Source organism: Podarcis vaucheri, assembly GCF_965113315.1.
Source record: "Podarcis vaucheri genome assembly, chromosome: 3".
In the NCBI taxonomy this organism is placed as follows: domain Eukaryota; kingdom Metazoa; phylum Chordata; class Lepidosauria; order Squamata; family Lacertidae; genus Podarcis; species Podarcis vaucheri.
The window spans coordinates 124,294,248-124,321,766 of record NC_138761.1 but is presented as its reverse complement, the minus strand read 5'-3'; the positions used below and the strand labels follow the sequence as shown (position 1 = coordinate 124,321,766).

The window sequence follows — 27,519 nt, the reverse complement described above, 5'->3', positions numbered from 1 at the left end:
TGATTCCCAAAGAAGAAGAGGATGGAGCCATAACCAGGTAATGCAAAATCAGCTGTGTGGGCAGCTACCATCTCTGGGAGAACACGGAAAGGCAAAGAAGGAGAGGCTGAGAGAGATAAGGTATCTGTGCTTCTCAGAGCATGCAGGGACACAAAACCAACTTCATATTTATTTATTTATTAATCAAATGATGAGATTTTCAAGTTGATTTGGGTTCCAGTGTGGGGCAGAACCAAAACAGAGTGCTCTAGAATTGTAACTGCCATTCTCCCTCAATAAATAAATGTGGCAGAACTCTTTAAAGTCTGCCTAGCTACCCCACATAGCCATAAAGAGAAGCGTTGTCATCAGCCTGTTTCAACTGGTAAGCAGCCCGTAAAGAATGATAAGTTTCCATAATGGCTCAAAAAAGGCCCCATAATAATCTGTGATCAGGATCTCCGATTCGAGCAACAGAGACAGGAAGAAGTATCGAATTAGGAAGAGTGCTTGCATTTGTAAGAAAAGGCTTTGCAAAAATAAAATGATAACAATAAGCTATAAAGGGCAATTAAAAGAAAAGGGGCAGGTCTCATCCATATTTGCTAAAACATATGACTAACCATCATTTCCACTGCTGTGCATTAGAAATGCTATTCAAAGTTGGATAGCGGTTAAAATTATATATTGCCTGTGCCTGGCCTAAATTGTTTTTTTCCCCCTCTTAAATGTACACAATATTACAAATTTAATTTTAAGCTGTTTGAATCAGTCTATAAAAAAGATTTGATTATACCTGAGTGTTCTGGCCCCGCTCTTTCCATATCTCAGTAATCTTGGCGGTAATTGGCTGATTAGGTTCCTCACACTCCATCTCTGCCTCAGTTTCCATGGTAATGTTACAGGAGCTATTATAGATGAGAACTTCATCTCTTTCCACTTTAGGGCTGAAACGAGAAGGGAGGTTAAATGGGGTGTCATCAATCTTAATGAAATGCAATTATTTTTACTCTTATTAATCATCGCAAGCCATTAGCTTGTGGCAACTGCAGGCCACCATTTGTCAAACTTTGCAAATTTCTGTAATTTTGTTTCCATTCTTTTATTGTTTATTTGTTTTGCCTCCCCACCCCCTTTATCTACAAGCCCTCTCCACAAAAATACACATAGGAAATGTTTTTTCAGTGATGCCATTCTGCCTGCCGATCAAAACGTATGTACACATTCAGTTCCAGGACGGAGCAAACACAAGAACGGACAACTAAAGACAACAGACACTGCTTGAGTCAAAAATGGCAGCAAACCCCAGGTAGCGCTTGTCTCCTTTCCCTCTCTTACTCACACTTAATCCTGGGGAATGAATAACTTGCAACTCCCTTAGGGCAAGCGCAGAAATTGGAAAAACCACACAACTGGCTAACTGGTCCCTAATTCCAACTGTGAAAAAATGAGCTCATTTAGGGTTCCAATTCCTGCTACCCAGCTGATAGCAATGATGCTTTCTTGCTAGCACTGGAACATTAACTTAGTAAATTAATTAAACTTACTTAACAGCCCAGGCTAAGCAGATTCGATATATGTGCCAGTTAGTTTAACAGGCCGCTTTCCCCCCCGAAATCTCTTCTCTCATTGGGAAGTGGGAGATGGGGTGGGGAGAAGTAATAATAATGGAAATAGCAAAGGGGTGCTCTTAATTAGGCCCGCTTGCTAACAGCTGCTCACTTGTTTGGGGAACTTCTAAAGTTCTAGTATCTATTTCCACCTACCAGAGCAACCATTTTCATTCCTTTCAGCTGCCTTAAAAACCTCAGGTTTACTTGCCCCTAACACTCTGTGTTTGTGAGAGGGTTTATTCCCCCCCCCAAAAAAAAATCTGCATTTTTCCTCAGGACCATCACAGGAGAGAGAAAAGCGCCACAACATGGTTTTGCAGGATTCATCTGCTTTAATGGTATATACGTGGCGAGCAGACCTTCATCAGATAAAACTTTTTTCCTTATAGATACAGGGATGCTGTTGCTTGCGTTGCACAGGAGCCCTATTAGCAAAGCAGCTGGCATCCCGACTGGGCTTCTTGTGTTCCCAACAGTATCCTGAGAAACAGAAACAGACATTTGGGAAATTCTCCCACAGATAATGTGACTGGTACAAAGCAGGCAGGCCTCATGTATCTTCCAACAGTTACAGAAAGGCCAGAATTTGGCAGGTGCTGCTCTTTTTGCCCTGCAAGACAAATGTGCTTGCCAAAATCCAGTGGATCTAAAGTTGCCAGAGCCCCAGGCCCACCCTGGGGCCATTACACTGACTACCACTTACAGGAGATCTGGCAGAGGGCGTTTATCCTGCCCTCTTGGGCAGAGCTGGGAACAGCTCCCTATCAGGGCCACTCCTCTCCAGGAGGGCTGCCATCACTCTGTCACACGCATGGGGGCAGCAGGAGTGAGGAGGCAGCCACTGTGTCTGGAGTTGCCAACCTTTTGAAATGGCCCTGCTATTCTGCTTCCAACAAACGCCTGGCAACATTTACTTAGCATATAGCATATTTTTCTGTGTACAGTGGTGCCCCGCAAGACGAATGCCTCGCAAGACGGAAAACTCACTAGATGAAAGAGTTTTCCGTTTTGGAGGTGCTTCGCAAAACGAATCTCCTATGGGCTTGCTTCGCAAGACGAAAATGTCTTGCGAGTTCCTGCGGGGTTTTTTCCCTCCCCCCCTTTTTCTAAGCCGCTAAACCGCTTATCAGCTGATCCGATAAGCTGATAAGCCGCTAAAAGCCACTAAAAGCCACTAATAGCACTAATCCTCTAATCCGTCAATGGGCTTGCTTCGCAAGACGAAAAAAACCGCTAGACGAAGAGAATCACGGAACGGATTCTTTTCGTTTTGCGAGGCACCACTGTATTATACAAGGGTTTTTTATTTTAAAATCATGTTCAAAATCTTGGCTCGTCTTATGCACAGGTAGTGCTGAGGGGGGATGTGCAATTGGTTGCAGCTGCGAGTTGGAGATTCTCTGCGGTGATCTGGCGGCTGATTGGTGGTTGTGTGAAGAGTTGTGGGTGATTGGCTGCTGCTGAGGCAACTGGGCAGCATGCGATTGTCAGCGTCTGTTCAGCAGGGGTGAGCAATTTTCGGCATTCCCACCCCCCCAAAAAAAGCTCAGCAACTCTGGGCAATTCCCCTAAAAAAAGCTTAACAACTCTGGGCAATCTCCCCCCATTTTCTTTCAAGTCCCCCAAAATAAGGGGCATCTTATACATGGGGGCGTGTTACACACGGAAAAATACAGTATGTTTGCAAAGATGAAACCCAGAAATGCCCATCTTTACATTTAAAAAATCTGTTCCTGTATAAGGACACTGAGTAACCTTGATTTCTGGCATTTCCCTCCCATCTTGTTACAAACAAGACTTCAGGTGAGTTGCAAGGGAGGGAAGAAACCTTAAAAGGTGGGGAGCTACAACAGCTTCTGAAAATCCAACTTCAGCAGTAGATTTGAAGGCAAAATGGGAGTCTCTTGATTTACAACCTGGCAACTCTAATCAGAAGTGCTGACTTCTTATGCACTGCTAAAAACACAGGACTAGAACTAGTAAAAATCCTAGTGTATAACCTTCGATAATGTAGTCAGTTGCCCAAACACCCAACCAGTGTTACCACAAGGAGGAACTGGTACCAAATTATTCAAATGAGAGCCAGTGTGGTGTAGTGGTTAAGAGCGGTAGACTCGTAATCTGGTGAACCGGGTTCGTGTCTCCGCTCCTCCATATGCAGCTGCTGGGTGACCTTGGGCCAGTCACACTTCTGTGAAGTCTCTCAGCTCCACTCACCTCACAGAGTGTTTGTTGTGGGGGAGGAAGGGAAAGGAGAATGTTAGCCGCTTTGAGACTCCTTAAAGGGAGTGAAAGGCGGGATATCAAATCCAAACTCTAACACTGGACCTTAAGCCAATGGCAACCCTGCTGGTCAGTACGTGATGAATAAACACCGAATGGGCACTCTGAATATTGCTTAGGTTGTTGACTTAAAGTAGGGGGGGGTGGCTTCTTCTGCTTTTCATAATCCCTAATCTTTTTCCCCCAGTGGCATTCAACAGATGTTGCTTTGGATCAGAATACACACCCAGGAACAAAGTAAGATGTTTACTAGATGGATCATCTGGTGTCCCTCAGACTCAAATGATACTTTAAAAAGACAAAGAAAGAGATGCTTTGATATCAACAATGAATGGATTTCACGTTCAATCAGGCAGATCTCTCTGCAGGCCAAAGCACACTCGGCTATCGCCAGTCTAGCAAGTGCAATGACATGCCTGTTCCCCAGTTTGAAACCCATCCCTACAAAACTTGAATGCTCCTTACAAAACAGTGGACTGGAGTCCAGCCACTGTCAGGCAGAAGGACCATGTCTAACCTGATAAAAAGGCCAGCAAAATGGATGCCAGATGAGTTGACAGCAGCCTTGCGAGGTAGCGAAGAGGAACACGTTGAATCGTCACAAAGGTATCGGTATGGTGTGGCTGCCGTCACAACAGAAGCGCTTGCTCTGATTCGGATGTCACACTGGATCAGAGCCGCACCTGGCCGCTTCCAGTCATCTCCCTTCTCTTCCAAAGAGCACGTCAAGCTGCACAGAACTGCTATGGAAGCTGGAGAAGAGAGAGGGAAATCACCAGCCATCAATATTAGTTTGGCACCGCCACTTTTCTTTGGCTTGCTCCTTTGGGAAAGTTTAGCAGCTTACTCAGTTGGTTTGTCACGCTACTGCTAAAAACACAAGGAGGAAGGCGAGTTAAAAGTCGCCAGCCTTGAATAAGTAAGCACTTTCATTATCTATTTTCTTATCCCATCTTTGTTACTATTAACATTAAAGCTTTCTCAGGGTGGAATGATTTTGCTGTATTTTGCCATTGGGTATCACTTCGACTGAAGGGCGGCATGGAAACTTATCCAATAAAAATAAACAAACTACGCTTCACATGCAGTTCCACCATTCTTTCTAGACTTTTGTTTAATAAAATGCAGCCACTGAGTCTGCAATTTGGAGGAGGAAATGGATCCAGATAGGTCAACCCCCCCAAACTGTTTTTATCACAATTGGTGCATACTATTTGTTTTCAGCCCTGAGTGGTCACTGGAAGGACGGATCGTGAAGCTGAGGCTCCAATACTTTGGCCACCTCATGAGAAGAGAAGACTCCCTGATGTTGGGAAAGATGGAGGGCACAAGGAGAAGGGGACGACAGAGGATGAGATGGTTGGATGGTGTTCTTGAAGCTACCAGCATGAGTTTGATCAAACTGCGGGAGGCAGTGGAGGACAGAAGTGCCTGGCGTGCTCTGGTCCATGGGGTCACGAAGAGGCGGACACGACTAAAGGACTATACAACAACAACAATTTGTTTTCCATCATAAGGGTACAAAAACTGCTGCAGGAAGGTGATATAAGGAGAAAGAGCAAAGAAGCCTCTCTTCCCCCTTTCAAATTGTGGCCTTAACAACTGAATTTTGCTTTCTAAAAATCTGCAGTGTAAAAAAGAACAACACAACAAGTACTTCAGCCTTCAGTCACTGATTATCTAAGGCAGGGGTCAACAAACTTTTTCAGCATGGGGCCAGTCCACTGTCCCTCAGACCTTGTGGGGGGCCAGACTATATTTTGAAAAAAAAAATAATAATGAACGAATTCCTATGACCTACAAATAACCCAGAGATGCCTTTTAAATAAAAGCACACATTCTACTCATGTTAAAACACCAGGCAGCCCCCACAAATAACCCAGAGATGCATTTTAAATAAAAGCACACATTCTACTCATGTAAAAACACACTGATTCCCAGGGGCCGGATTGAGAAGGCGTTTGGGTGGCATCCGAGCTCTGGGCCTTAGTTTGCCTACCCATGACCTAAGGTCATAAAGTATTTGGATATTTGGATAACAGCCATATTCACAGTAGTTTTAGTAGATGTGCATGCATTATAGCTGGTCAGATATTCATAATTAGAGAAAAGGTCCAAAATCCATAGGCAGAGAATGTCTTTGAGGTATAGGGTTGGAAGAGACCCCAAGGGTCAGTCTAGTCCAGCCGCCTGCAATCCTGGATTATGCAAGTGGACCATATGGGGGCTCATGGGCTGGGTGCTACACAGAATAGGAGTTTGGGGTTGGGGGCAGCGGAGAGGGACAAAAATACAAAAAATAGTGTGATTGTTGAAGCCTTGCCATTTCTCTCGCCTCATCTCCCAACTCCTGCTGTGTGTTTAACATCCAGCCTGATGAAGAGCAAAGAATGCTTGCTATTGGGTGCCATTTGGGTTGGCCCTCTTAATAACTGTACAGACTTAAGCCTCTGGGCAAATGCAAATGTCTTCGTCTGGTGCTGAAAGATGCCAGGCATACCTGTTCTGGGAGGGCAATCTCAGGACTGCAGAGAGTGGGCAGGGAGAGAGAGAAAGTCACACACCCTCTGTGCAACTCTTAGAGCGCAGGAGCCCTTGCAGGGTCTCTAATCAACAGCCCTGTGCAAAAGTGACTCAAAATGCAACTTACCTGTTCCACTTCCTTGGCTTACGCACAAGACTTGAGCCAAGTTGGCAAGGACTTTTTTCAATGCCCTTGCTTGAACCCACATACTTTCCTCCTCCTTTTCACTGCCTTAGCTCAGGTGTCATTGACAGCGGCAGGCTCACACGTTTCAACACATGGAATTTTTCTCTCCCCAAACATCCCATCAAATTTCCATGTCATGAAAAGGTTCACCAGTTTAACCAACCTCTGTCAACTTGTTAAAGACACCATAAAAGAGGCAGTAGCAAAAAGAAAAAATGTAAACCCTCAGCCTGCAACATGTAAAGCAGCTCAAGGCGTCTCTGGGAACTTTCCCCTCAAGACCCTTTTCAGAAATTTGCTACTGGTCACGTTCACACACAGCAGTACTTCACTCATTTCATTAACAAGACTAACTGGGTGAAAGCGATGAGAGGCAAGTACTAGTAATCCATAGTAAATGCTCTGGCAATTCATCAAAACTTCAGCTGGACTACAGTCGCACCTTGGTTGACGAACGCCTTGCAAGTCAAACATTTTGGCTCCTGGACGCCGCAAACCTGGAAATGAGTGTTCTTGTTTGCAAGCGTTCTCTGGAATTGGAACATCCAACGGGGCTTCCGATTGGCTGCAGGAGCTTCCTGCAGCCAATCGGAAGCCACGCCTTGGTTTCTGAACGTTTCGGAAGTCGAACAGACTTCCAGAATGGATTCCGTTTGACTTCTGAGATACAACTGTATATATTTCTTAAGTCCAAGACATGTGATATCGTTTCTATACTTTCAAAACACATTTTCAACTGCAGGTGCAAAGAAATTGAAAGAAAAACAAGCTCTTCAATTTTCACTCAGTCCTAACAAAAATGTCATAGACAGCCCTAAGAGTCGAAAATGCATTTTCATGCAAAAAAGAAATTGAGCAGCACCAATATCACATAATCAACATATAGCAATGTGTTCTCTCCATGTTTAGTTTGCAGGCTCCGGTCCTACAAATACTGCCAAATCCTGTGTCCGACTTCACTAGAATGATTAGCAAGAGAAATGTTACAGATAGGTAGCCGTGTTGTTCTGCCATAGTCAAAATAATAAAAAAAAAATCCTTCCAGTAGCACCTTAAAGACCAACTAAGTTAGTTCTTGGTATGAGCTTTCGTGTGTGTATCTGAAGAAGTGTGCATGCACACGAAAGCTCATACCAAGAACTAACTTAGTCTTTAAGGTGCTACTGGAAGGAATTTTTTTATTTTAGCAAGAGAAATGTTTGCCATGGGCTTTGTCTAAGGAAATCAACTGAAAGCACTGCAGCTCATGTCTAAGAACCAAAGTTCTTATGATAGCCACACAAACCCCTCTCACTGCTGGGACATTTTTGCTGCGTATGTGGCACACATTCAGTTGCCCCTGGCTATTCTCCTAATGGGTCACATAAACCAGAGGTGGGCAATCTTTTTTTCTCTCGGCATTCCTTCAAGGTCAGAGCTGATAATGGAAACAGCCAGATCCAAAAGCATTCTGTATTAACTAACATGAAATAAAGTCCAACTTGTTTCAGTTTTCAGCATGGCTGTTTCAGATAAGGGTGTGGGGGGCGAGAGACAGGGCAACAGATCAATACAGCTGCTGTTCTGGAAAGCAAGTGAAAGTAATTCCTTTCTGACCTGTGTGTGTGTGTGTGTGTGTGTGTGTGTGTGTGTGTGTGTGAGAGAGAGAGAGAGAGAGAGAGAGAGAGAGATGAGGGATAAACTTCTTTTCCCTAAGCCATACAACCAGGAAACATTTTTTATCTTTTGTCCTTTAAATCAATTTATTTTTATCCAATAAATTATTTCCTCTTCCCATTGTTCTGAAACCAAAAAGGAACAGAAAGGGAGGAATTCTGATGGCATGTAAGAATAGGGCAACTTCAGGAGAAAGTTGCGTGTTGCTGAGCCTTGATACCACATTCAGTTAATTTAGCTGCATTTCAGCGTCTGCTCCCAAAAATCCTTCACTTACCTTTCCCCTCATCACTTTAATTTTTCTCCTATACTTAGAATCATAGAATCATAGAATCATAGAGTTGGAAGAGACCACAAGGGCCATCGAGTCCAACCCCCTGCCAAGCAGGAAACACCATCAGAGCACTCCTGACATATGGTTGTCAAGCCTCTGCTTAAAGACCTCCAAAGAAGGAGACTCCACCACACTCCTTGGCAGCAAATTCCACTGTCGAACAGCTCTTACTGTCAGGAAGTTCTTCCGAATGTTTAGGTGGAATCTTCTTTCTTGTAGTTTGGATCCATTGCTCCGTGTCCGCTTCTCTGGAGCAGCAGAAAACAACCTTTCTCCCTCCTCTATGTGACATCCTTTTATATATTTGAACATGGCTATCATATCACCCCTTAACCTCCTCTTCTCCAGGCTAAACATGCCCAGCTCCCTTAGCCGTTCCTCATAAGGCATCGTTTCCAGGCCTTTGACCATTTTGGTTGCCCTCCTCTGGACACGTTCCAGTTTGTCAGTGTCCTTCTTGAATTGTGGTGCCCAGAACTGGACACAGTACTCCAGGTGTGGTCTGACCAGAGCAGAATACAGTGGCACTATTACTTCCCTTGATCTAGATGCTATACTCCTATTGATGCAGCCCAGAATTGAATTGGCTTTTTTAGCTGCCGCGTCACACTGTTGGCTCATGTCAAGTTTGTGGTCAACCAAGACTCCTAGATCCTTTTCACATGTACTGCTCTCAAGCCAGGTGTCACCCATCTTGTATTTGTGCCTCTCAATTTTTTTGCCCAAGTGCAATACTTTACATTTCTCCCTGTTAAAATTCATCTTGTTTGTTTTGGCCCAGTTCTCTAATCTGTCAAGGTCGTTTTGAAGTGTGATCCTGTCCTCTGGGGTGTTAGCCACCCCTCCCAGTTTGGTGTCATCTGCAAATTTGATCAGGATGCCCTTGAGTCCATCATCCAAGTCGTTGATAAAGATGTTGAATAAGACCGGGCCCAAGACAGAACCCTGTGGCACCCCACTAGTCACTCTTCTCCAGGATGAAGAGGAACCATTGATGAGCACCCTTTGGGTTCGGGCAGTCAGCCAGTTACAAATCCACTGAGTGGTAGCATAGTCAAGACCGCATTTTACCAGCTTCTTTACAAGAATATCATGGGGCACCTTGTCAAATGCCTTGCTGAAATCAAGGTAGGCTACATCCACTGCGTTCCCTTCATCTACCAGGCTTGTAATTCTGTCAAAAAACGAGATCAGGTTAGTCTGACATGACTTATTTTTCAGAAATCCATGCTGACTATTGGTGATCACAGCATTCCTTTCTAGGTGCTCACAGACTGTTTGCTTAATGATCTGTTCCAGAATCTTCCCTGGTATTGATGTCAGACTGACTGGGCGGTAATTATTTGGGTCCTCTCTTTTCCCCTTTTTGAAAATAGGGACAACATTTGCCCTCCTCCAGTCTGCCGGGACTTCGCCTGTTCTCCAGGAATTCTCAAAGATGACTGCCAGTGGTTCTGAGATCACATCTGCCAGTTCTTTTAATACTCTTGGATGCAGTTCATCTGGCCCTGGAGACTTGAATACATCTAAACTAGCCAAATATTCTTGCACTATCTCCTTAGTTATTCTGGGCTGTGTTTCCTTTGCTGAATCATTTGCTCCAAATTCTTCAGGTCGGGCATTGTTTTCTTTATCGGAGAAGACTGAGGCAAAGAAGGCATTGAGGAGTTCAGCCCTTTCTGTGTCCCCTGTTTGCATTTCACCATCTTCTCCTCTGAGTGACCCCACTGTTTCTTTGTTCTTCCTTTTGCTACGAACATACCCATAAAAGCCTTTTTTGTTGCTTTTAACCTCTCTAGCAAGCCTGAGTTCATTCTGTGCTTTAGCTTTTCTGACTTTGTGTCTACACGTGCTGGCTATTTGTTTGAATTCCTCTTTGGTGGTTTCCCCCCTTTTCCATTTTTTGTACACATCCTTTTTTAATCTTAATTCAGTTAAAAGTTCTTTAGATAGCCACCCTGGCTTCTTTAGGCACCTTCCACGTTTCCGTCTCATTGGTATTGCCTGTCGTTGTGCTTTTACTATCTCCCTCTTAACAAACTCCCAGCCATCATGAACTCCCTTTCCTTTTAGTATTGCTGTCCATGGGATCTCACCCAGCACTTCCCTAAGTTTTATGAAGTCGGCTTTCTTAAAGTCAAGAAATTGAGTCCTAGTATGCTTGGCTGCTCCTTTCCGCTGTATAGTAAACTTCAGAAGAGCATGATCACTCGCGCCTAATGATCCTTCCACATCTACCCCACTAACCAGGTCATCAACATTGGTTAGGACCAGATCTAAAATGGCTGTTCCTCTTGTTGCTTCTCCCACTTTCTGGACAATGAAGTTGTCTGCAAGGCCAGTGAGGAATCTGTTTGACCTTATGCTCTTGGCTGAGTTTGACGTCCAACAAATATCCGGGTAATTGAAGTCCCCCATTACTACTATCTCCCTTCCTTTTGCATGCTTGGCCATCTGTTCCAGGAAGGCATCATCTATGTCCTCCGTTTGGCTTGGGGATCTATAGTAAACTCCCACAATGAGGTCTCTGTTATTCTTCTCTCCCTTAATTTTGACCCAAATGCTCTCACTTTGGCTTTGAGGTTCTAAATCTTGGATCTCTTCACAGGTATACACATCCCTGACATATAACGCCACTCCTCCTCCTTTCTTGTCTGGTCTGTTTCTCTGAAATAGATTGTATCCCCCCATTATTACATTCCAATCGTGGGACTTATCCCACCAGGTTTCAGTGATGCCTATTATGTCATATTTAGTTTGCTGTACCAAGAGCTCAAGCTCATCTTGTTTATTTCCCATGCTTTGCGCATTAGTGTAGAGACATTGAAGTCCATTAATCATTCCCCCGTGTCTCTTATTTAAGGATTTTTTCCTCCCACCACTAGGTCCGCGTGCTGTTTGCTCCATTTGGTCTATGACATTTGGATGATCATCTTCATTAATTGATAGACTCCTACCTTCAGGAGCACTGTCTCCCTCCCCCACATTAGTCAGTTTAAAGCCCTCCTGATGAGGTTTCTGAGATTTTTGGCAAAAACATTTCTCCCAACCGTTGTGAGGTGCAGCCCATCACTTGCCAGAAGTCCATCTTCAAGAAACTGTAGTCCGTGATCTAAGAATCCAAACCATTCCTGTTTACACCATTTGCGAAGCCAGCTGTTCACTTCCACTATTTTCCCCTCTCTCCCTGGGCCACGTCGTTCAACTGGGAGGACAGACGAGATGACAATTTGTGCATTTAGTTGCTTCAATTTCCTGCCGAGAGCCTCGTAGTCTCTTTTGATCTTCTGGAGGCTATTGCTTGCAGTGTCATTGGTTCCCACATGAACCAAGAGGAAGGGGTATTCGTCAGTGGGTTTTATGATTCCTTGCAGTCGTTCAGTTACATCTTGGATCTTAGCCCCGGGGAGACAGCACACTTCCCGAGACATCTTGTCAGGCCCACAGATCACTGCTTCTGTTCCCCTCAGTAGGGAATCCCCTATCACCACTACATGCCTCCTCTTGGGTTTGGTCGGGGTTCTTCCGTGAGCTGTCCGTTCCAAGGTCACCTGCACATTCCCTGAGGACTGACTTTGCTGCTCGTCTTCATATACCTGATCGACTGTAATGAGGGAGAGATCCTCAGATTGCCAATATTATTGGCTGGAGGCCATCACAACTGCCCATTCCATTCCTCCACCAAACTCTGTCTTTCCCCATCTTCTACCTGCTTAGCTTGTAGCAATCAAGATTCAGAGGTAGCCTGTTCCACATCAATCAGCTCGTACCATCAGGAAGTCCTTCCTAATGGGCAGGCAAAGCCCCCTTTCTTGCTGTTTGAAGTCATTGTTTGGACCCTACGCTAGAGCAACACAATTCTCAATTTGCTTCCTCACCAGTGTGAGTGACAGCTGGTTTCCTTTGCCCCATGAGCTGCCCCGGTGGCACGCAGGGCAAGATGCCTTGGGTTTACTCCCAAAGTCCCTAGTTTGAAGACTCTGCGCCCTTATAACAGAGCCATGAAGGAATATCCTACAACTGCTCGCAGTAAGCAAACATCCATACAAGCCTTTTGGAGCCGATGCCCCCAAATAAACTCAAAACCTCTCGCAACAGTTTCTCTTGTACACAACTATTGCCCTTCCTTCATACTCACCTGTGGCACAGAGTCATTTCCTGTTCCTGCCAGGTCCTCTCTCTGGACTCGCTTACCTGTGCTGTTGTGTAACATAGGGTCTTTATGCTGAAAATCTCAGCTGTCGCTGCCAAATTTTATTCATGCGTTTAAACGCAGGCGATTTCTCATGGGCTGTCTTTTATTACAATTGCAAAAACAGTGACAACTACCTTCCACTCTCTAGTCTGAAGCAACCGGAAACAATAAAATTCTTTATACCACATCAGCAGCACATAGTCTAACCGAACTTTCCCAGCCAAATTACTAAAGAATATTGATCGAATCAAATGTTCATTTGCTGACATCTAATGGCAATTTAAAGTATTGCAAGGAGTCAAAAGCAACAACCCCTCTGCTGTGTACAAACCACTTTTAACATTAAATATTTCATTTTTATGTTTTAGTAACTGTAGTTTAGTTAATTTTATTTTTAGTACAAGATCTACTACAGAAGCCACAAACAGAAAACTCATTCAAATTGTGTCCAAAAGGAAGATTCAGTCTTTAGAGTTCCTTTACTGAAGAAGCCCAAGACTCTTCATTTGTGAAAGACGGGACAAACGCTGGCACCCTGTCTAACTCTTGTGTGTAACATCACCGACACTTCGTTTGATCAAACTTACCTTTGTTGATATCTACAGCAGCCTGGCTAAAGGAACTCTAAAGACTGAATCTTCTTTTTGGACACGATTTGAATGAGTTTTCTGTTTGTGGCTTCTGTAGTAGATCTTGTGCATAGCTCTCTCAATTTTTGGATTATTAATATAAGATTTAGAACGTAGAATGGTTTGGTAGTGTTTTGTGTGTCGCTTATGTGCTGCTTATTTTATACTGCTCATCTTCCATGTTGGCTACTACAACATGGTACCAGATTCCAGAGAGACTTCCCAGGTAGAGTCAGCACCCAGGTAAGAGCAGGGCAGGGCTGTAGCTAGGGGGTGGTGGGGTAGACCCCCACCAGGGGCACAGAAGTAGGAGGGGGTGCAAAATCGGATAAAAATGTGTCCATAAATATGTCTATAAATAAAAATATTGATTATAACCACATAAGAAAAGGTTTTAAAAAGAGGGTGAATTGAATGGGTGGAGGGGGTGTTGGAGGAGAGGCAGAAAGAAGAGCTAATTTGTCTGTGGCTAAGGGGCACAATCTGGACGGTTCTGCCAGGGCGCAAGATCATCTTCTAGATCATGGGTAGGCAAACTACGGCCCAATCACTTTCTAAATCCGCCCCGCGGATGGTTCGGGAATCAGCGTGTTTTTACATGAGTAGAATGTGTCCTTTCAGTTAAAATGCATATCTGGGTTATTTGTGGGGCCTGCCTGGTGTTTCTACATGAGTAGAATGTGTGCTTTTATCTGGGTTATTTGTGGGGCATAGGAATTCATTCATTATTATTATTTTCAAAATATAGTCCGAAACTCCCCCCCCCACAAGGTCTGAGGGACAGTGGACTGGCCCCTGCTGAAAACGTTTGCTGACCCCTGACCTAGATACAGCTCTGGGTAAGAGATAAGGTGCCCTCCAGCTGCCCACCCCACATCATACTTTATCCCCTCCCCACACTGTTCTGTACACTTTGTCAGCAGGCACACACACACACACATTACTGCAGCAGGCATTCTGCAAGCACCCATCACTTTGTTGTATGGAATTTCAACATTCTGCCCCCAACCCAAAGGGCTGCAGTTGGCATCCTGCCATCACCGATTCCTTCCAGCCAGCCATGCATTCCTCCAGGATACCCCATTTCACCCCCTCAACACAGATAGCATTTCATGTGTTTCAGCATTGTCCTGTATTCATTTGGCTGTTTTGGATGTCACTGTTTTTTGGGAGGCGTTTGGAGTAGGCACAGGTGCCATGGACTGGCTGGATGAAGAGGAACGGTGGAAGGCAGCAGCTGGGGAAACTCCTAGGGAAGAAGGCTCAGTGCCAGAGGACTGGTGGTGGGATGGCGATAAGTGGTCAGAGGGAGAAGAGGCAGCAGATTGGGAGGCAAAGATGGTGGAAGCTGAAGAGGCAGTCAGGCTTAGTGAGCAGGAAGAGGCTTTGGCAGAGAGCAGTCCAGGAAAGGAGGGGAGCCAGGAGACAGAGATGAGGCAGGCTGCTGACGAGTCCAGGGGGTCTCCCCCTCCTGCTGAGACCAGCTCCCCTCCCCCACTGGTCTCCCAGAACACAGAGAGGAATGAAGAGGGCAGAGCAAAGAGAGAGAAGATGAAGGAGCCTTGTGATGCTGGGGAAGGACCCAGGGGAGAAGCCTTCGAGAGGGGAGGGGAGGCAAGGATCTACAGTTTTTGCAACTGCCTCATTGAGGCAAGACTTACTGGGAAGAGTTGGTGTGATCACTAGGACTGAGCTACAGTGGTACCTCTAGTTACGAACTTAATTCGTTCCGGAGGTCCGTTCTTAAGCTGAAACTGTTCTTAACTAGAGGTGTGCTTTCGATAATGGGGCCTCTTGCTGCTGCTGCGCCGCCGGCACACAATTTCCATTCTCATCCTGGGGCAAAGTTCTCAACTCGAGGTAACTCTTCCAGGTTAGCGGAGTTTGTAACCCGAAGCATTTGTAACCTGAGGGGTTTGTAACTCGAGGTAGCACTGTACTTTGTTTCTTTTAATAAAGAGTTAATTTCACTGACACCTTGTGAGTTACTGCTGACTTGCTCCCATTCCTGACAGTAGACTAAGAGGAAAAGGCTTGTTTTGAGCTCTGAAATGTGCTGCGTGGCAATGTCTGTTTCTCTCTGGAGATCTAATGTTGGAGCAGCATGATTTGGCTGTCCACTTGGAGTGCTTAAGCTGTGCCACCACCTATGCTCAACTTGTACACTTGTAAAGAAACAGCAGAAACCTCCAGGGACCTCCTACCAAAGAAAACCAAACCTGAGTAGTGAACTTCTTACCGCCAAAGGATGTGGGAAGAGCACAAGAACGGGGGGAATTAAATGCAGCGCTAAGGGAGGTATGTGTACAGCGAACAAGTTTCGCTTGCACAACAGGACTTGTCCCCCTCTCCTCCCCTGTATATCTTCTGTGCATGCCCTAAACCTGTTCTGCGAGTTCCCCCAGCCCTCCAGAGCAGATTTAGAGGGCAGAGGGGGGGGAGGAGAAGTATTAACTGTCCAGTGCTGCACAGTATGTTTTACTGTCATATTTTAAAACCATTCTTCATTTGCTTCTGTTCATTACAAGGCACTACATTACACCGCTCCTTGTTATCATTCATTATATTTTAAGAAGCAATGAAGATTTTCAAATTAACAAACCAGATACTCCAGTGGTGTGGACCAACCATAAGACAAAATGGCAACCGTTTCCCTTCTCTTTCTTTCACCCATTCACTTTCTCCCTAAGCACATCTCTCAGTCCATACAGCTGAACTGACCATTCAAGGGTTGGGCTAAGCATCGCAGATCAGTTGGTGTGACATCCAGCATCTCACAGACAGCACCACAGATGGTAACGGAAGTATTTCCTGGAGAGAATCCAGTCCCATGTATATGTATTTCTCCACCACCTAGGCAACCTTGAAGGAAAAAACAGAAAATTTGCATTGAGATAAACAAGTGCCAGCTGCTGAGATCTTCTTGTTAACAACAGTCAATTCAGAAATATGAAATACCCAGCCACTGGAGATAGTCTATGAAGATACAGGTAGCTCTTGTGCCATCCATATATCCACAAGGAAATCCCACAACCATACAGAGGCGGTTACACACAAAAAGAGTATACAACAGATAAGCTCTTGAACAGGTTACAGAAGGCTTCACCATAGCCTCAGAATACAAGGCAGTGACTAAATACCCCATTAGTATCCAAAGAGGTTTTTTAGTTCAGCGCCTGCAGAGTTATGTGTTTCTACAATATATCGCTATTAACGAGCTATACTAAAGTCCTGTGATACCCTTCATTTAACAGTTAATACATTGTTTCGCTGGCCATTTGCTATTACCATAGCATACCTCTGAATGTGCCCAGAGTAAAGCAAGACACACAGAGAGAAAGAGAGAGGTGGTGAAGATCAGATACTGGGGTTTGGGTATTTCTTCCAAAGTCAGTAATGGATTTCCGAAACTTAAGAATTTGCAAGAGTCTCTGCTTCAGGAAGCAAACTGCTCAAGATTTGCTTTAGAGTATTTCCTGAGACAATAGAAAAGCAGGAAAGACTGTTCATTTACTGCAAGTCAGAAGGCTTTCAGCAGAAAGAGTATTAAACCTGAGAGCATTGGGATGTATGCTTTAAGCAAGGAGCACACATTTCTTGTAAGACAAGCTCCACACTTTCTCTCTACCAGGAAAAGGATTTTTTAAAGCAGAGGTAACAAGTAGTCTCACAATTACAGCAGGAACCCATTGACTGCAGCCCATGAGTTCTCATATCTATGTTGTTATAATATATTGCCATTGTCCTGTGTCAAAATAAAATTATCTTGAAAGCCTGCTTACCAAAGCTGTTGTTCACAGACATAACCATCAGGACAGAAGGGAACACCAAATGGGAGGAAGACAAGCCTTGGAGGGCATCTCCGCCTGTGACGTTATGCTCCCCAGCAGGAAGCTGAGGGAGTGTGCAGCTCAAAGTTGTGTTGTTGCCAACAACATTGGCACAGGGAGAGCCTCCAATGAAAACATACATGTCTTCTGTCTGCCGGATGCGTGACACCCTGATTGTCAGATGCTGATTCACAGGAGGTAGAAGGGAAAGAAAGACAGGTGTGGAATCTTCGCTGTAGTTTATTTCCCCAATATGGTACGAGGCGCCATCTATGTTCAGGTGCACTGTGGCAACCCCAGCGCCTGGAGGGGTGAGGCACCGAAGAGCCCAGTATGTGACACTGGTAAGGGGACATTGGAGCTCTCCTATGAGAATGGAGGTCTCGTTCCTGCCTCGTAATGCTAGGCCGTCGAGTGTGAGAAGGCCTCTGCCGTTGATGCTGAAATTCTGGGGGTAAAATTGGAGGACGTGGGGAACAACTCTGAAAAGGCTGGAGCCTTTCTGCCTCAGGCACGCTTGACCGTGGCTTCTGCTCAGCACAGAAATGCTGTGTTCTCCAGCGTCAAGGCTGCCTGTCTGGCACTTGATCCAGGTTTCATTCAAAGCTGTGACATTGCAAGGGAGATGACCATCCACCTCTATCAAGGTTTCATCCCCTGCTCTATCTAACCGCTGGCCTCTGATCAACAAGTAAGCGAGCCTCCCGTTCCACGTCATGGTCACGGCATCAATAACAAGGGTCAGGTTTTCCAGAAGATGAAGTGAGCAGCCCCCCAGGCAGTGGCTAGTGATCCCATTCACAGTCACTGTGACGCTAAGGACTTGAGATGCGCCACGCAGCTGCCAGTCATTCAGAACAGGGTCACCTGGGGAAAGGGCGCATTTTATGAGGCTGTCGTTTGAACTCTGGATCTCACAGGTGAAGTTGCCTATTAGATTCACCCTAGCTGAATTTGTCCATGATTTTAAAGAAACACCAGATATGGTGAGCAACTGCCCCCCACATATGGAGCCACGAGACGGAAAAATCATCTTTATCAGGGGGCGTACTGTTACATGCTGCATCTCTGCTGGTATGTTGGCATAGCCTGCCTGCTTCTGCAGAATTCTTAAAAGATACTGTCCGGGTTCTAGTGCGCTTAGGGGTACAGAGCACTGAAAGCCAACTGCAGAGTGGTTGCTGTTCTCCACCTCAAGCTGGCATTCCTCATCTCCCAGCATAGCCACTGAAACGGTCATATTGGTCCCTTTTACGCTCAGCCGTACACTATCATTCAGCATTTCTACTCTAATATCTGTAATATCTGGAGTCAATGACATTTTGTAAAGAAAGTTAACGTTCTCCTTTGAGAAACTCAAGGCAGGTGTGTCCACAGATGACCTGTTGCCTATGAGCACCTCCACTTGCGCTGGAAAGTCTTCTAAGGTGGCACTGGCTAGCTGAGTGACAGGTGGAGTCTGACACAAAATCCTCCCATCGTTCACGCTGGTAACGCGACAAAGCTGTGAGTCTACCAAGACTGAGACCATGTCTGGGCTGTTGCCAAAGCCTGTTCCAGAGATTGTGAGCAATGTCCCACCTAGGAAACAGATAATAAAATCTCAGTGCACTAAAACCCAACTTACAAAGTCTAATATTACATTTAGGCTTAGGCAGTGTAGAACTATGCAAATGAGAATTGAGTTAGTTCCCAAGCAGCTACCATTGCATTTTATGGGACACACTAAATGGGCTGCAATTTGGGATACAATTGTGGGGGGGGGATCTGTCCCCTGCCATGCACACAAGGTTCAACAACAGCACTGTATAACTTTAGCTCCTACTCCAAAAATGGGTGTCATCTATCTGTGATCCTTGACAATCTTACTGCATAAACACGTACGATGCATTGATAGTTTACCCAGCAAGGAACCACAACATGGCTCCATTTTGAAGATCTCTGTGACATACTGGATTAATGGCTCCACTCTAGAAAAAAAGAGAGAGACCCATACAATTCAGTTGTTTATTCTTTCTTATATGCAAAGAGTCTTATTTCCGTGCTTGATAAGATTGAATTTCATTTTCCTCCATGTCGGACTAATGCACATGGCAGCTGTGATTTACATGATCTTTGTAGGCCTTTTGCAATCTTTTTTGGACAAGTCACAAACTGCTGCATGTACGTGCCTCCATGTGATCCCTGCTGGGCTGAAGACGCAACAGCCCTGTACATTCTGGCAGCAAACTACATGGAGGCCACTAAGGGCTCGCCCAAACTTCCACTTGCCTCGTGCTTCCCCCTGGGAAAACATGGCGTTTTCTGCTGCATGGAAACAAACGTCAATCTGTAGAAAACCCAACTGACGTTTGTTCTGATTCCACAGTTTTTCCATAGAAAGTGGTGGGACAATGAAAAACTGCTCAGACCCTTACCTAGAAAGCACAAGTCAAGCAGAAAACCTCTCAGCCCCATACTTTCTAGGCACAAGACTAGCAAGTGTAGACAAGCCCTGGCTGCCTAGAGCAGTGTTTCCCAACCGGTGTTCCGCGGCACACTAGTGTGCCGTGAGACACCGGCTGGTGTGCCGTGGGAGGGAGGCGGGCGAGTCGGGCGGCGAGAGGCGGCGGCGGCGAGGATCCGCGTCGAGCCGGGGGCGGCTCCGCGGTGGTGGTGCCGAGCGGCGGGGCAGCGCGCGCAAAAGGGAGGAGCGCGAGACAGCGGAGGAGGAGGAGGCCGGCATGTCCGGGCAGCAGCAGCAACAGCAGCAGCAGCAACTCCCGGCGACGGCTCCTCCTCCGCCCGCTATCGCCGCCACCACCACAACAGCCGCCGCCGCCTCAGCTGCCGCCGTCCCTCAGTCCCTCGCTCTGCTGCCTCCTCCCACCCCGGCAAGGGGAAGGGAAAAAACGTTCACTTTTGTGCGTCCCTCCCGGCGTGACACTGCGCGCTGACGTCACGGGGCGGGGCTTTAATGGTGGTGTGCCGCGAGATTTTTTTCCGGTAAACAGGTGTGCCGTTGCCCAAAAACGTTTGGGAAACACTGGCCTAGAGGTTATAAATTTTTACTTTGAGCTCATCTTTTTACTGTTTGAAAAACTAAAAATTATTTAGACAGGTTCTTCTCAGTCTAAAGAAATGAAATAACTTACCACAGCCCATACATATATCTTTGTGTGTATGTGTACACACACACACCCCTGCAACCATGATAGTTCGATCAGCAAGAAAACACAAAAAACATTTTTAAATAATACCCAAACAACATAGATCTCTCTTGTCAACAAATATTCATTGCTAGGGATTATACTACAGTCTCTTTTTTTTTATCATTCCCTTAAAAGAATTCACAGTAAATTAGGTTATATTTGCTTACCCGCTAGTGCCTAGTGAGACGTTATTGAAAACGACAGAAAAGCTGTATAATCCATTTCTCAGAGAAGGCAGCACCACACTGATTCCGTGATCTGATAGCGCTTGGATTTGTCCCACAGACTCCTGAATTCTGAACTGCACGTCCAGACAGGTATAATTGGTGAGGGTTGATATTCCTACGTGGAGCACCTGGCCCCCTACAGAGAATAAAAGACAACTTGCAGACGCTGCTATTAATACAGTGGAAAGCATGAGCTACTCCCATAACAAATGCCGATGTAATAATCTTAAGCAGAGTTCACCGAGTGGGCGGCTCGATTTGGGGGGAGGCTCAATTTGGGGTCCAGTTAAACGACCCCCATGGGCCTTAGGTTGCTGACCTCTGCCCTAGTCAGTCACCACCAGTTCAGACCTCATTAACATATATGTAAAATCAGTATTCAGATGTAAGCTGCCATTGATATGGAGGTGCTACTTAGTTAATAGTCATCAATAGATCTAATCTCCTTGCTTTGCTGGCTCTTATCAATCATTTCATTCCATTGCTACTCAAGGACTATTCTGCACTCACAGACTATTGAGAGGGCATGTGGGATTTTCTTCTGAAGGTGAACTACATGAGCCATGTGTGTGTCCTCAGGCTTCAGCAACATGACAGGATATTGAATAAGGAGCAGAGCAGTGGCATCCACAATCTCCTTACCTATATTTTAAATAAGAAGATGAACAAGCTAATATGTCAGCTTTGAGTATGAATGCGTTTATACCAGCCCATGATTGTAAGGCCGCATCCACACTTCTGCTTGTCCGCTGCTTTCCCCTCTCCGTTTACTGCTAAATTGGAGCAAACAGCAAGTGGGTTCGTTATGGATTGATGTTTGCTCCGATTTAGCACTAAAGAGCATGTTTCCTGGGCTAAAGCAATGGGGCAGAGGCAAAAACACTGGGACCCATGCCTAGAAAGCGTGGGGGAAGGGGGAAATTGCTTGGACCCATGCTTTCTAGGCACAGGATGAGTAGAAGACCAAAGACAGTACAAGTGTGGTCTCCAGGCCCACTTCAGAAAATGTAATTCATTCTATTATTATTTCCTGCTTGGGGCAGGAGCCTGTTTCCCCACTGACATACACAAGCAACAGGAACACTTTGTTTATATGAATCACCAATGCATCTAAGCTGCTGTGCCCTCTTACTGCATTGCTTAGAACCACTTCTAAAACATGTCATGTGCAGCCAGTGACATTTTAAAATACCTAAACATTGGAAAAATGGGAGAAGAGGAAGAGGAAGAAGAAGGAGAAGGAGAAGAAGGAGGAGAAGAAAACAACAACAACAACAATGTTCAGGGATTTTTGCCCCTTTTACCTGCTGTGCTGCTTCTGTTTCTGCTCAGTGACAAAATGAGTGGATTTAGTGATGGATCATATGTGAATGCATTGGCAAAGACCACAGGCCCATGCTCATTAAGCAGCATGAGATGGGCAGTATAGTCTTCTCCACTCTAGAAGGAACGAACAGAAAATGAGTAACCGTAGAGACTGTGCACTAGTAAGCCATTTCCTCCAGGGAAAATGAAATGTAGTTTGAGGTAACATCGAGGTGTCAATTAGTGCTTATCCCTCCTGTAATAAGGATCCTGTTGCTCCTAAACCATTGTACAGGGGCATTCAACTGGGTAACTGCATGAGTGCTTGCACAATGGGACGTTCACCTCTCTCCTCGCCTCATGCACAACCTGCGCTATCCCCAGATGGCGGGTTGGGGGCAAATGTCAGATTTAGGGCACCAGGGGGGCGTCATTGTGGAAGCAGAAGTCATTCAGCTCACACAATTATTTAGTTGAATACTTTGCAAAGGGACCTACTTCTTCTGAGTAGAAATGTATATCATTGTACAATAAGTTAAATAGGCAATGGCTTACTAGTAAGCCTCTGATCTTTAGCTCCTGCACAGCATTTGCCATGAGGTGGGGGAATTCCTTAACACCCACCTGTACTTCTTGCGCAATAGTATTTGCTGAAAATAACTTATAGAGAATAACTGACCTCAGGTGAACCCACCACAGGAATGCATGCAATGCATGTTGTACAAGGGAAAGTTGTAGGGGAGGGCTTAGATGAATTTTTAGAAGACATCTAAAGGCAGTCCCGTTTAGGGAAGCTTTTGATGTTTAATAAGTTATTGTATTTTAGTGTTTTGTTGGATGCCGCCCAGAGTGGCTGGGGAAAGCCAGCCAGATGGGCAGGGTATAAATAATAAATAAATTTGTATTTATTATTATTATTATTATTATTATTATTATTATTATTATTATTACTATTGCCTTCTCTTGCAACAAAAATGAAGGTATTACTTACCCGAGGAGGAAGCCTGCATTCAATTTTCATTGAATTGCTGGTATTGGCATTAATTGGACAGGGTTGGGAACCAAATTGCACCAAGATTATCCCATCTAAGCCGGAACCCGTGATGATTACTGGAATCCCTCCTATAAAAACCAGGATTTCATTACAGCAAACATGCAGGAATGTCATTTGAAAAACCATTCATACGTGTGCCACTGCTATAATAGTGCATGTTTTAAAAGATTAGGAGGATCTGAAAATTTGGATTCTTTTCTTTATGCTCATGGTCCTAAACCTCAGGTTAGTTTCAAGACAGCGTCCTAATTTGTTTGTACAACATTTGCGGGGAGGTTAGACAATGTTGACTTTTTACTGTGCTTTTGTTCTGATTTGTTTGTAGAGAGGTTAGACAACACTGACTGCATCAAACAAATGTTATTCCACATTTTCCAGTGCCATTTTGTGTTGCTTTCCTCATCACAAAAAGTACAATTTGGGGGGTGGGGAGTAGGTTTGTTGTGCAAGAGCTCCAAATCAACTTTTAATTGTCTAGCCTGAGTATGCCGGTTGGTGACTGAATCCCATCAAAATTAGCATCAGTCTGGAACTGCCCTCAGTTTGCCATCTCCTAGCAGGGATATTCAGAGAGGCTTTTAAAGGAAACTTGAAAGCAAAAAAAAATCAACCTTAAATGGACCTAGGTTATTCCAAAGGTTTTAAAGCATCTGTTCAATCTCTCTTAGCTAGAGTATCATCAACTCTTTGAGACATTCAGACAGGACCAAAAAAATAGATTTGCCAAGGAGCCCTCTAAATTTGAAATAGAGCTGCTAAATAATGACACCAAGATTATCTCTAGGATGTACCGACTGCACCTTGACTGGGAAGTCAAGGAGGAGGAGGTGAAGGCAGTAATGATCAAGTGGGTGCAGGATATTGGACGTCCTATTATGATGAGAGAATGGGAAACACTCTGGAAAACTAACATGAACTTTAGTGCATGTTACACCATTAAAGAAAATATGATGAAAATTCGGCGATACCTTACACCATCAAAACTCTCCAAGATGTATAAAAATAGTTTGAATAAGTGTTGGAAGTGCAGAGAAAAAGTAGGAGATTTTACCATATGTGGTGGACATGCAGAAAGGTCAAGCACTTTTGGAATATTGTTTATGATGAGATAAAAAAATGTTTAAATTAATATTCTTAAAGAAACCAGAAGCTTTTCTGTTGGGAATTTTAGACAGAGATATCCCGAAAAATATAAGAGAACTCTTTTTATATGCAACAGCGGCCGCCCGTCTACCAATAGCATCTAACTGGAAGGGTGGAAAGATACCAACGCTAACGGAATGGCAAAATAAATTATTAGACTATGTGGAAATAGTTCAATTAACAGATAGGTTAAGAGGTAACACAAAACAATCATTTTCTCAGAAATGGAAAATGTTTAAGAGGCACACACACAAAAATAACAGTGACATATTATCTATAGCAGTGTTTGAATGACCCTTGTATACGTAAAATATTAAGAAATAACGAAAAATCGGTACAATATGTTGTAAGAAAGTATTGGAAAGTATATTAAATGTAAGGTAATCATTATAAGTACATACAAAATCATAAAGGTAAACAATATCGGGAAATGATGGGAAGTCTACATTTATTTTATTTTACTTTATTTTGTTACATGTTACTTTATTTTACTTTATTATTTGATCTTAGCTTAGTTGAAATCTAAGCGGAACTAGAAGTTTAAATTAACACCTTATGGTAAATTAATTTAAGGATATATTTTTTTCTTAGTATGTATGTGTATGTGTGAAGTTAAATCTGTAATGATATTACTGAATTTTAATAAAGATTTTTTTTCCCACACACACAAAAATAACATCACTAGATCTCTCCCTGCTTCTTTGTTTTCCAGCCTTTGGAGCTGGAAGAAGAGCAGTTGAAGTAAACGTGTAAAACCGGCTCTATGATATGCTTATAGAAAGTGCAAGCGAATCATACATACCAATTTCTGAAGCGGTAGGAGGTTCAACAGAAGTCAATCTAGGCGTAATCCTCAGGAAGATGTCACCTTTTCTACTGGCATTGACTGCAAATCCATGGGGTCTCACCAGTACTGTCAGCTTATACAAGCCAACCGGCAACAAGTTCATCTGGCAAACAGCATTAGTGTGATTTGAACTCAGGACTTCACAGCGTGTGTGGTTCACTTCTATGAGCAGAGAACTACTACTTGAACTCAGGCCAGAACCTGTGATATTAATGACTATATGAACTCCATCATCTGAAAGAATAAGTTCAGAGTTATACTACAAAACAAAGTATCAATAACATATCATTTTTATTATTAAAATAAATCTCAAGATTTTACCATTTCTTTCTTACAAAAAAGAGAGAGAGAGAAATGGGATTGTCCTCAGAAGGTGGTCCTTCTTGCGACTGGGCCCCTGGACACACCCCGACTAAGTATGTTTCATTTCTAGGTCTAAGTTTCATTTCTCTAAATAGGCATCACAGGTCACAGCCAATCAGGAAAGGGGTGGTGGTAGTTAAGGAATTATATAAGCATCAGCGCAAGAGTGCCCTAGGCACTTGATTGGCACTGCTGAACACCCACCCTCCCGCTCTTAGTGTAGGTTCTCAGCCTTGCTTTGGACTTTGTGTGAGTCACCTGTCTTGGGACAGGAGCCAGGTAGGAATTTTTATCCATTTGGCAAATTGGCACTGGTTTGGTTTTTTGCCTACCCTCTTAGCAATCTTCACAACTTTCCAGGTTTGGCGGTTAGGCATTGGCTTAATTTTGTGTGTGGAGGGGAGGTGTGGCCCTCACCTGCCCCTCAATGATCAAAAGGTATTCCGTTAAAGGAATCTGGGGGTCCCAGATCTCGTCCTAAGTTCGCTTGAAGGGCTAGGGCCATCACAGGAACCTCATGGTAAGCTTCTGTCAGGCAAAACCCCAATGTTGCTGCCCCAATGGGTTTACCTACATAGACTCTGTCAACTGGGGCAGTAGTCCGTTGCAGACTTCAGCCAATGCCTATGGCAATAGCACTCACATTTAATTTGCAATCAATAAAGTTGTGGCCTTAATGTTGCCCATCAACCTTAGTTCTGTGTCCGTGTGTAGTTATTTCATGGGGGGCTGGCTTGGGGCCTCAAGACGCAAAAAACCCAGATAAAGTTAGGAGGTGGTCATGCAGAACCCAGTGATAGGACCAGAACCACTGTAGAATGGTGAACCTGATGCATATCTCCTGGGGATGGTCCAGGAAGATACTGTGCTGAATGGCAGCAAAAGCTGAGAGATTAAGCAGAAGTTGCAAGGGTATGCCCAGCTATCCATCTCCTGGGTAAAGGCTATCCCACCAGGGCAACAAAAGCAAGTTTGGTCACAAACTCTGGCCTGAATCCAGATTGGAATGGTTGTAGATAAATGATTTCCTTCAAGAAATGACTGCAGCTGCTCAAAGGGGGGGGCAGTTGCAACTCAGGGTGTGATTATTTCTTTTTAGGAAGCGACTACCCTACTGCCTCCTTCAAAGTGGCAGCCCCCACCCCTTCATGCAAAGGTATGTTCATCACCAAAGCTTGGAGCCATTTAGTTGTGCTCCCCCCCCCCACCTCAGCTAGCTTTAATGAGTGATGAAGGCTGATTCTACGATCAAAAGAACCATGACGTCAAAGATATTAAAAGAAATACTATAAGAAAGGTTGTTGGGGGGGGAACGTATAGCATTACCTATAAAGTATTCAACATTACTGACCAAAGGGGTCAATTCCCAGAGATATTGAAATGTACATGAACCGGAACAGTTTGCTGGAATATCATTCACTGTAACCACAACCTAGAAAGTCAAAGGAAATTATTAGACAATTCTTTGTCATTTGTTTGATGAAAGAATTCATTTTTTTAATGGAAGCTTCTAAGTGCATTCTACTGGATGTGCAGAGATAACTCCTCCTGGTATGAAACACAGATGGTAAGAAGCCCCCTTCAGATCTTCCCACTTGAAGCAAGAAAGTTAGGTGTGGCCTAGGGGAACCCAGGACCATCAGGGCCGTGAGTGGCAAGGGCAGCAGAAGGGCACACACCCCACCACCTCCCCAGTTGGAGATCTCACATGCTTTTTGGATGCCTGAAGGACGCTCTAGTGTCTACCAATTTTCACAAAATGAGAATATCCACAGCAAGATAATTCATGGTCAGTTCTGTGATACATTAAAACACTCGGCATCCATGAGATACAGTGTCTGTCCACTTCATACCTGTGTCAAGTTATTTGGGGTAGCAAGCATGTCTCCAAATATTGGACCAATAAAAACACCACCATCAGATACTACACGGTGTGTAATAGCTGGGCGCAAACCAGTGAGGTTTTCAGCAGACACCTTGAAGGGGGAAACGAAAAACGTCTTAGTTATCCAAACATGGGAATAGTTTGCTAGACTAAACTGGTTATAACTAGAATTCTGATAATGGACACATAGGGCCCCATGCAAAACAAATTCCTGGTTTTATCCTCCCTCCCTCTCAGTCAGTCGCCCATATTTTCTGGCTGGTCCAAGTTCAGCT

At 44.5% G+C, this 27,519-nt stretch overlaps 1 protein-coding gene across 1 annotated transcript in view; it reads right to left on the bottom strand.

Annotated features, from left to right (window-relative positions):
- Positions 1-27,519, bottom strand: part of PKHD1 (PKHD1 ciliary IPT domain containing fibrocystin/polyductin) — a 253,117-nt gene that overhangs the window by 182,883 nt on the left and 42,715 nt on the right. The window contains exons 22-32 of the mRNA XM_082216559.1: positions 27,213-27,335; positions 26,686-26,791; positions 24,952-25,230; positions 22,944-23,074; positions 21,952-22,087; positions 20,588-20,783; positions 19,132-19,199; positions 17,182-18,810; positions 16,121-16,261; positions 4,393-4,627; positions 776-926 (exon numbers count right to left, since the gene is read on the bottom strand). Coding sequence (XP_082072685.1) covers positions 776-926; positions 4,393-4,627; positions 16,121-16,261; positions 17,182-18,810; positions 19,132-19,199; positions 20,588-20,783; positions 21,952-22,087; positions 22,944-23,074; positions 24,952-25,230; positions 26,686-26,791; positions 27,213-27,335 — 3,195 coding nt within the window. The remainder of the gene's footprint in view (positions 1-775; positions 927-4,392; positions 4,628-16,120; positions 16,262-17,181; positions 18,811-19,131; positions 19,200-20,587; positions 20,784-21,951; positions 22,088-22,943; positions 23,075-24,951; positions 25,231-26,685; positions 26,792-27,212; positions 27,336-27,519) is intronic.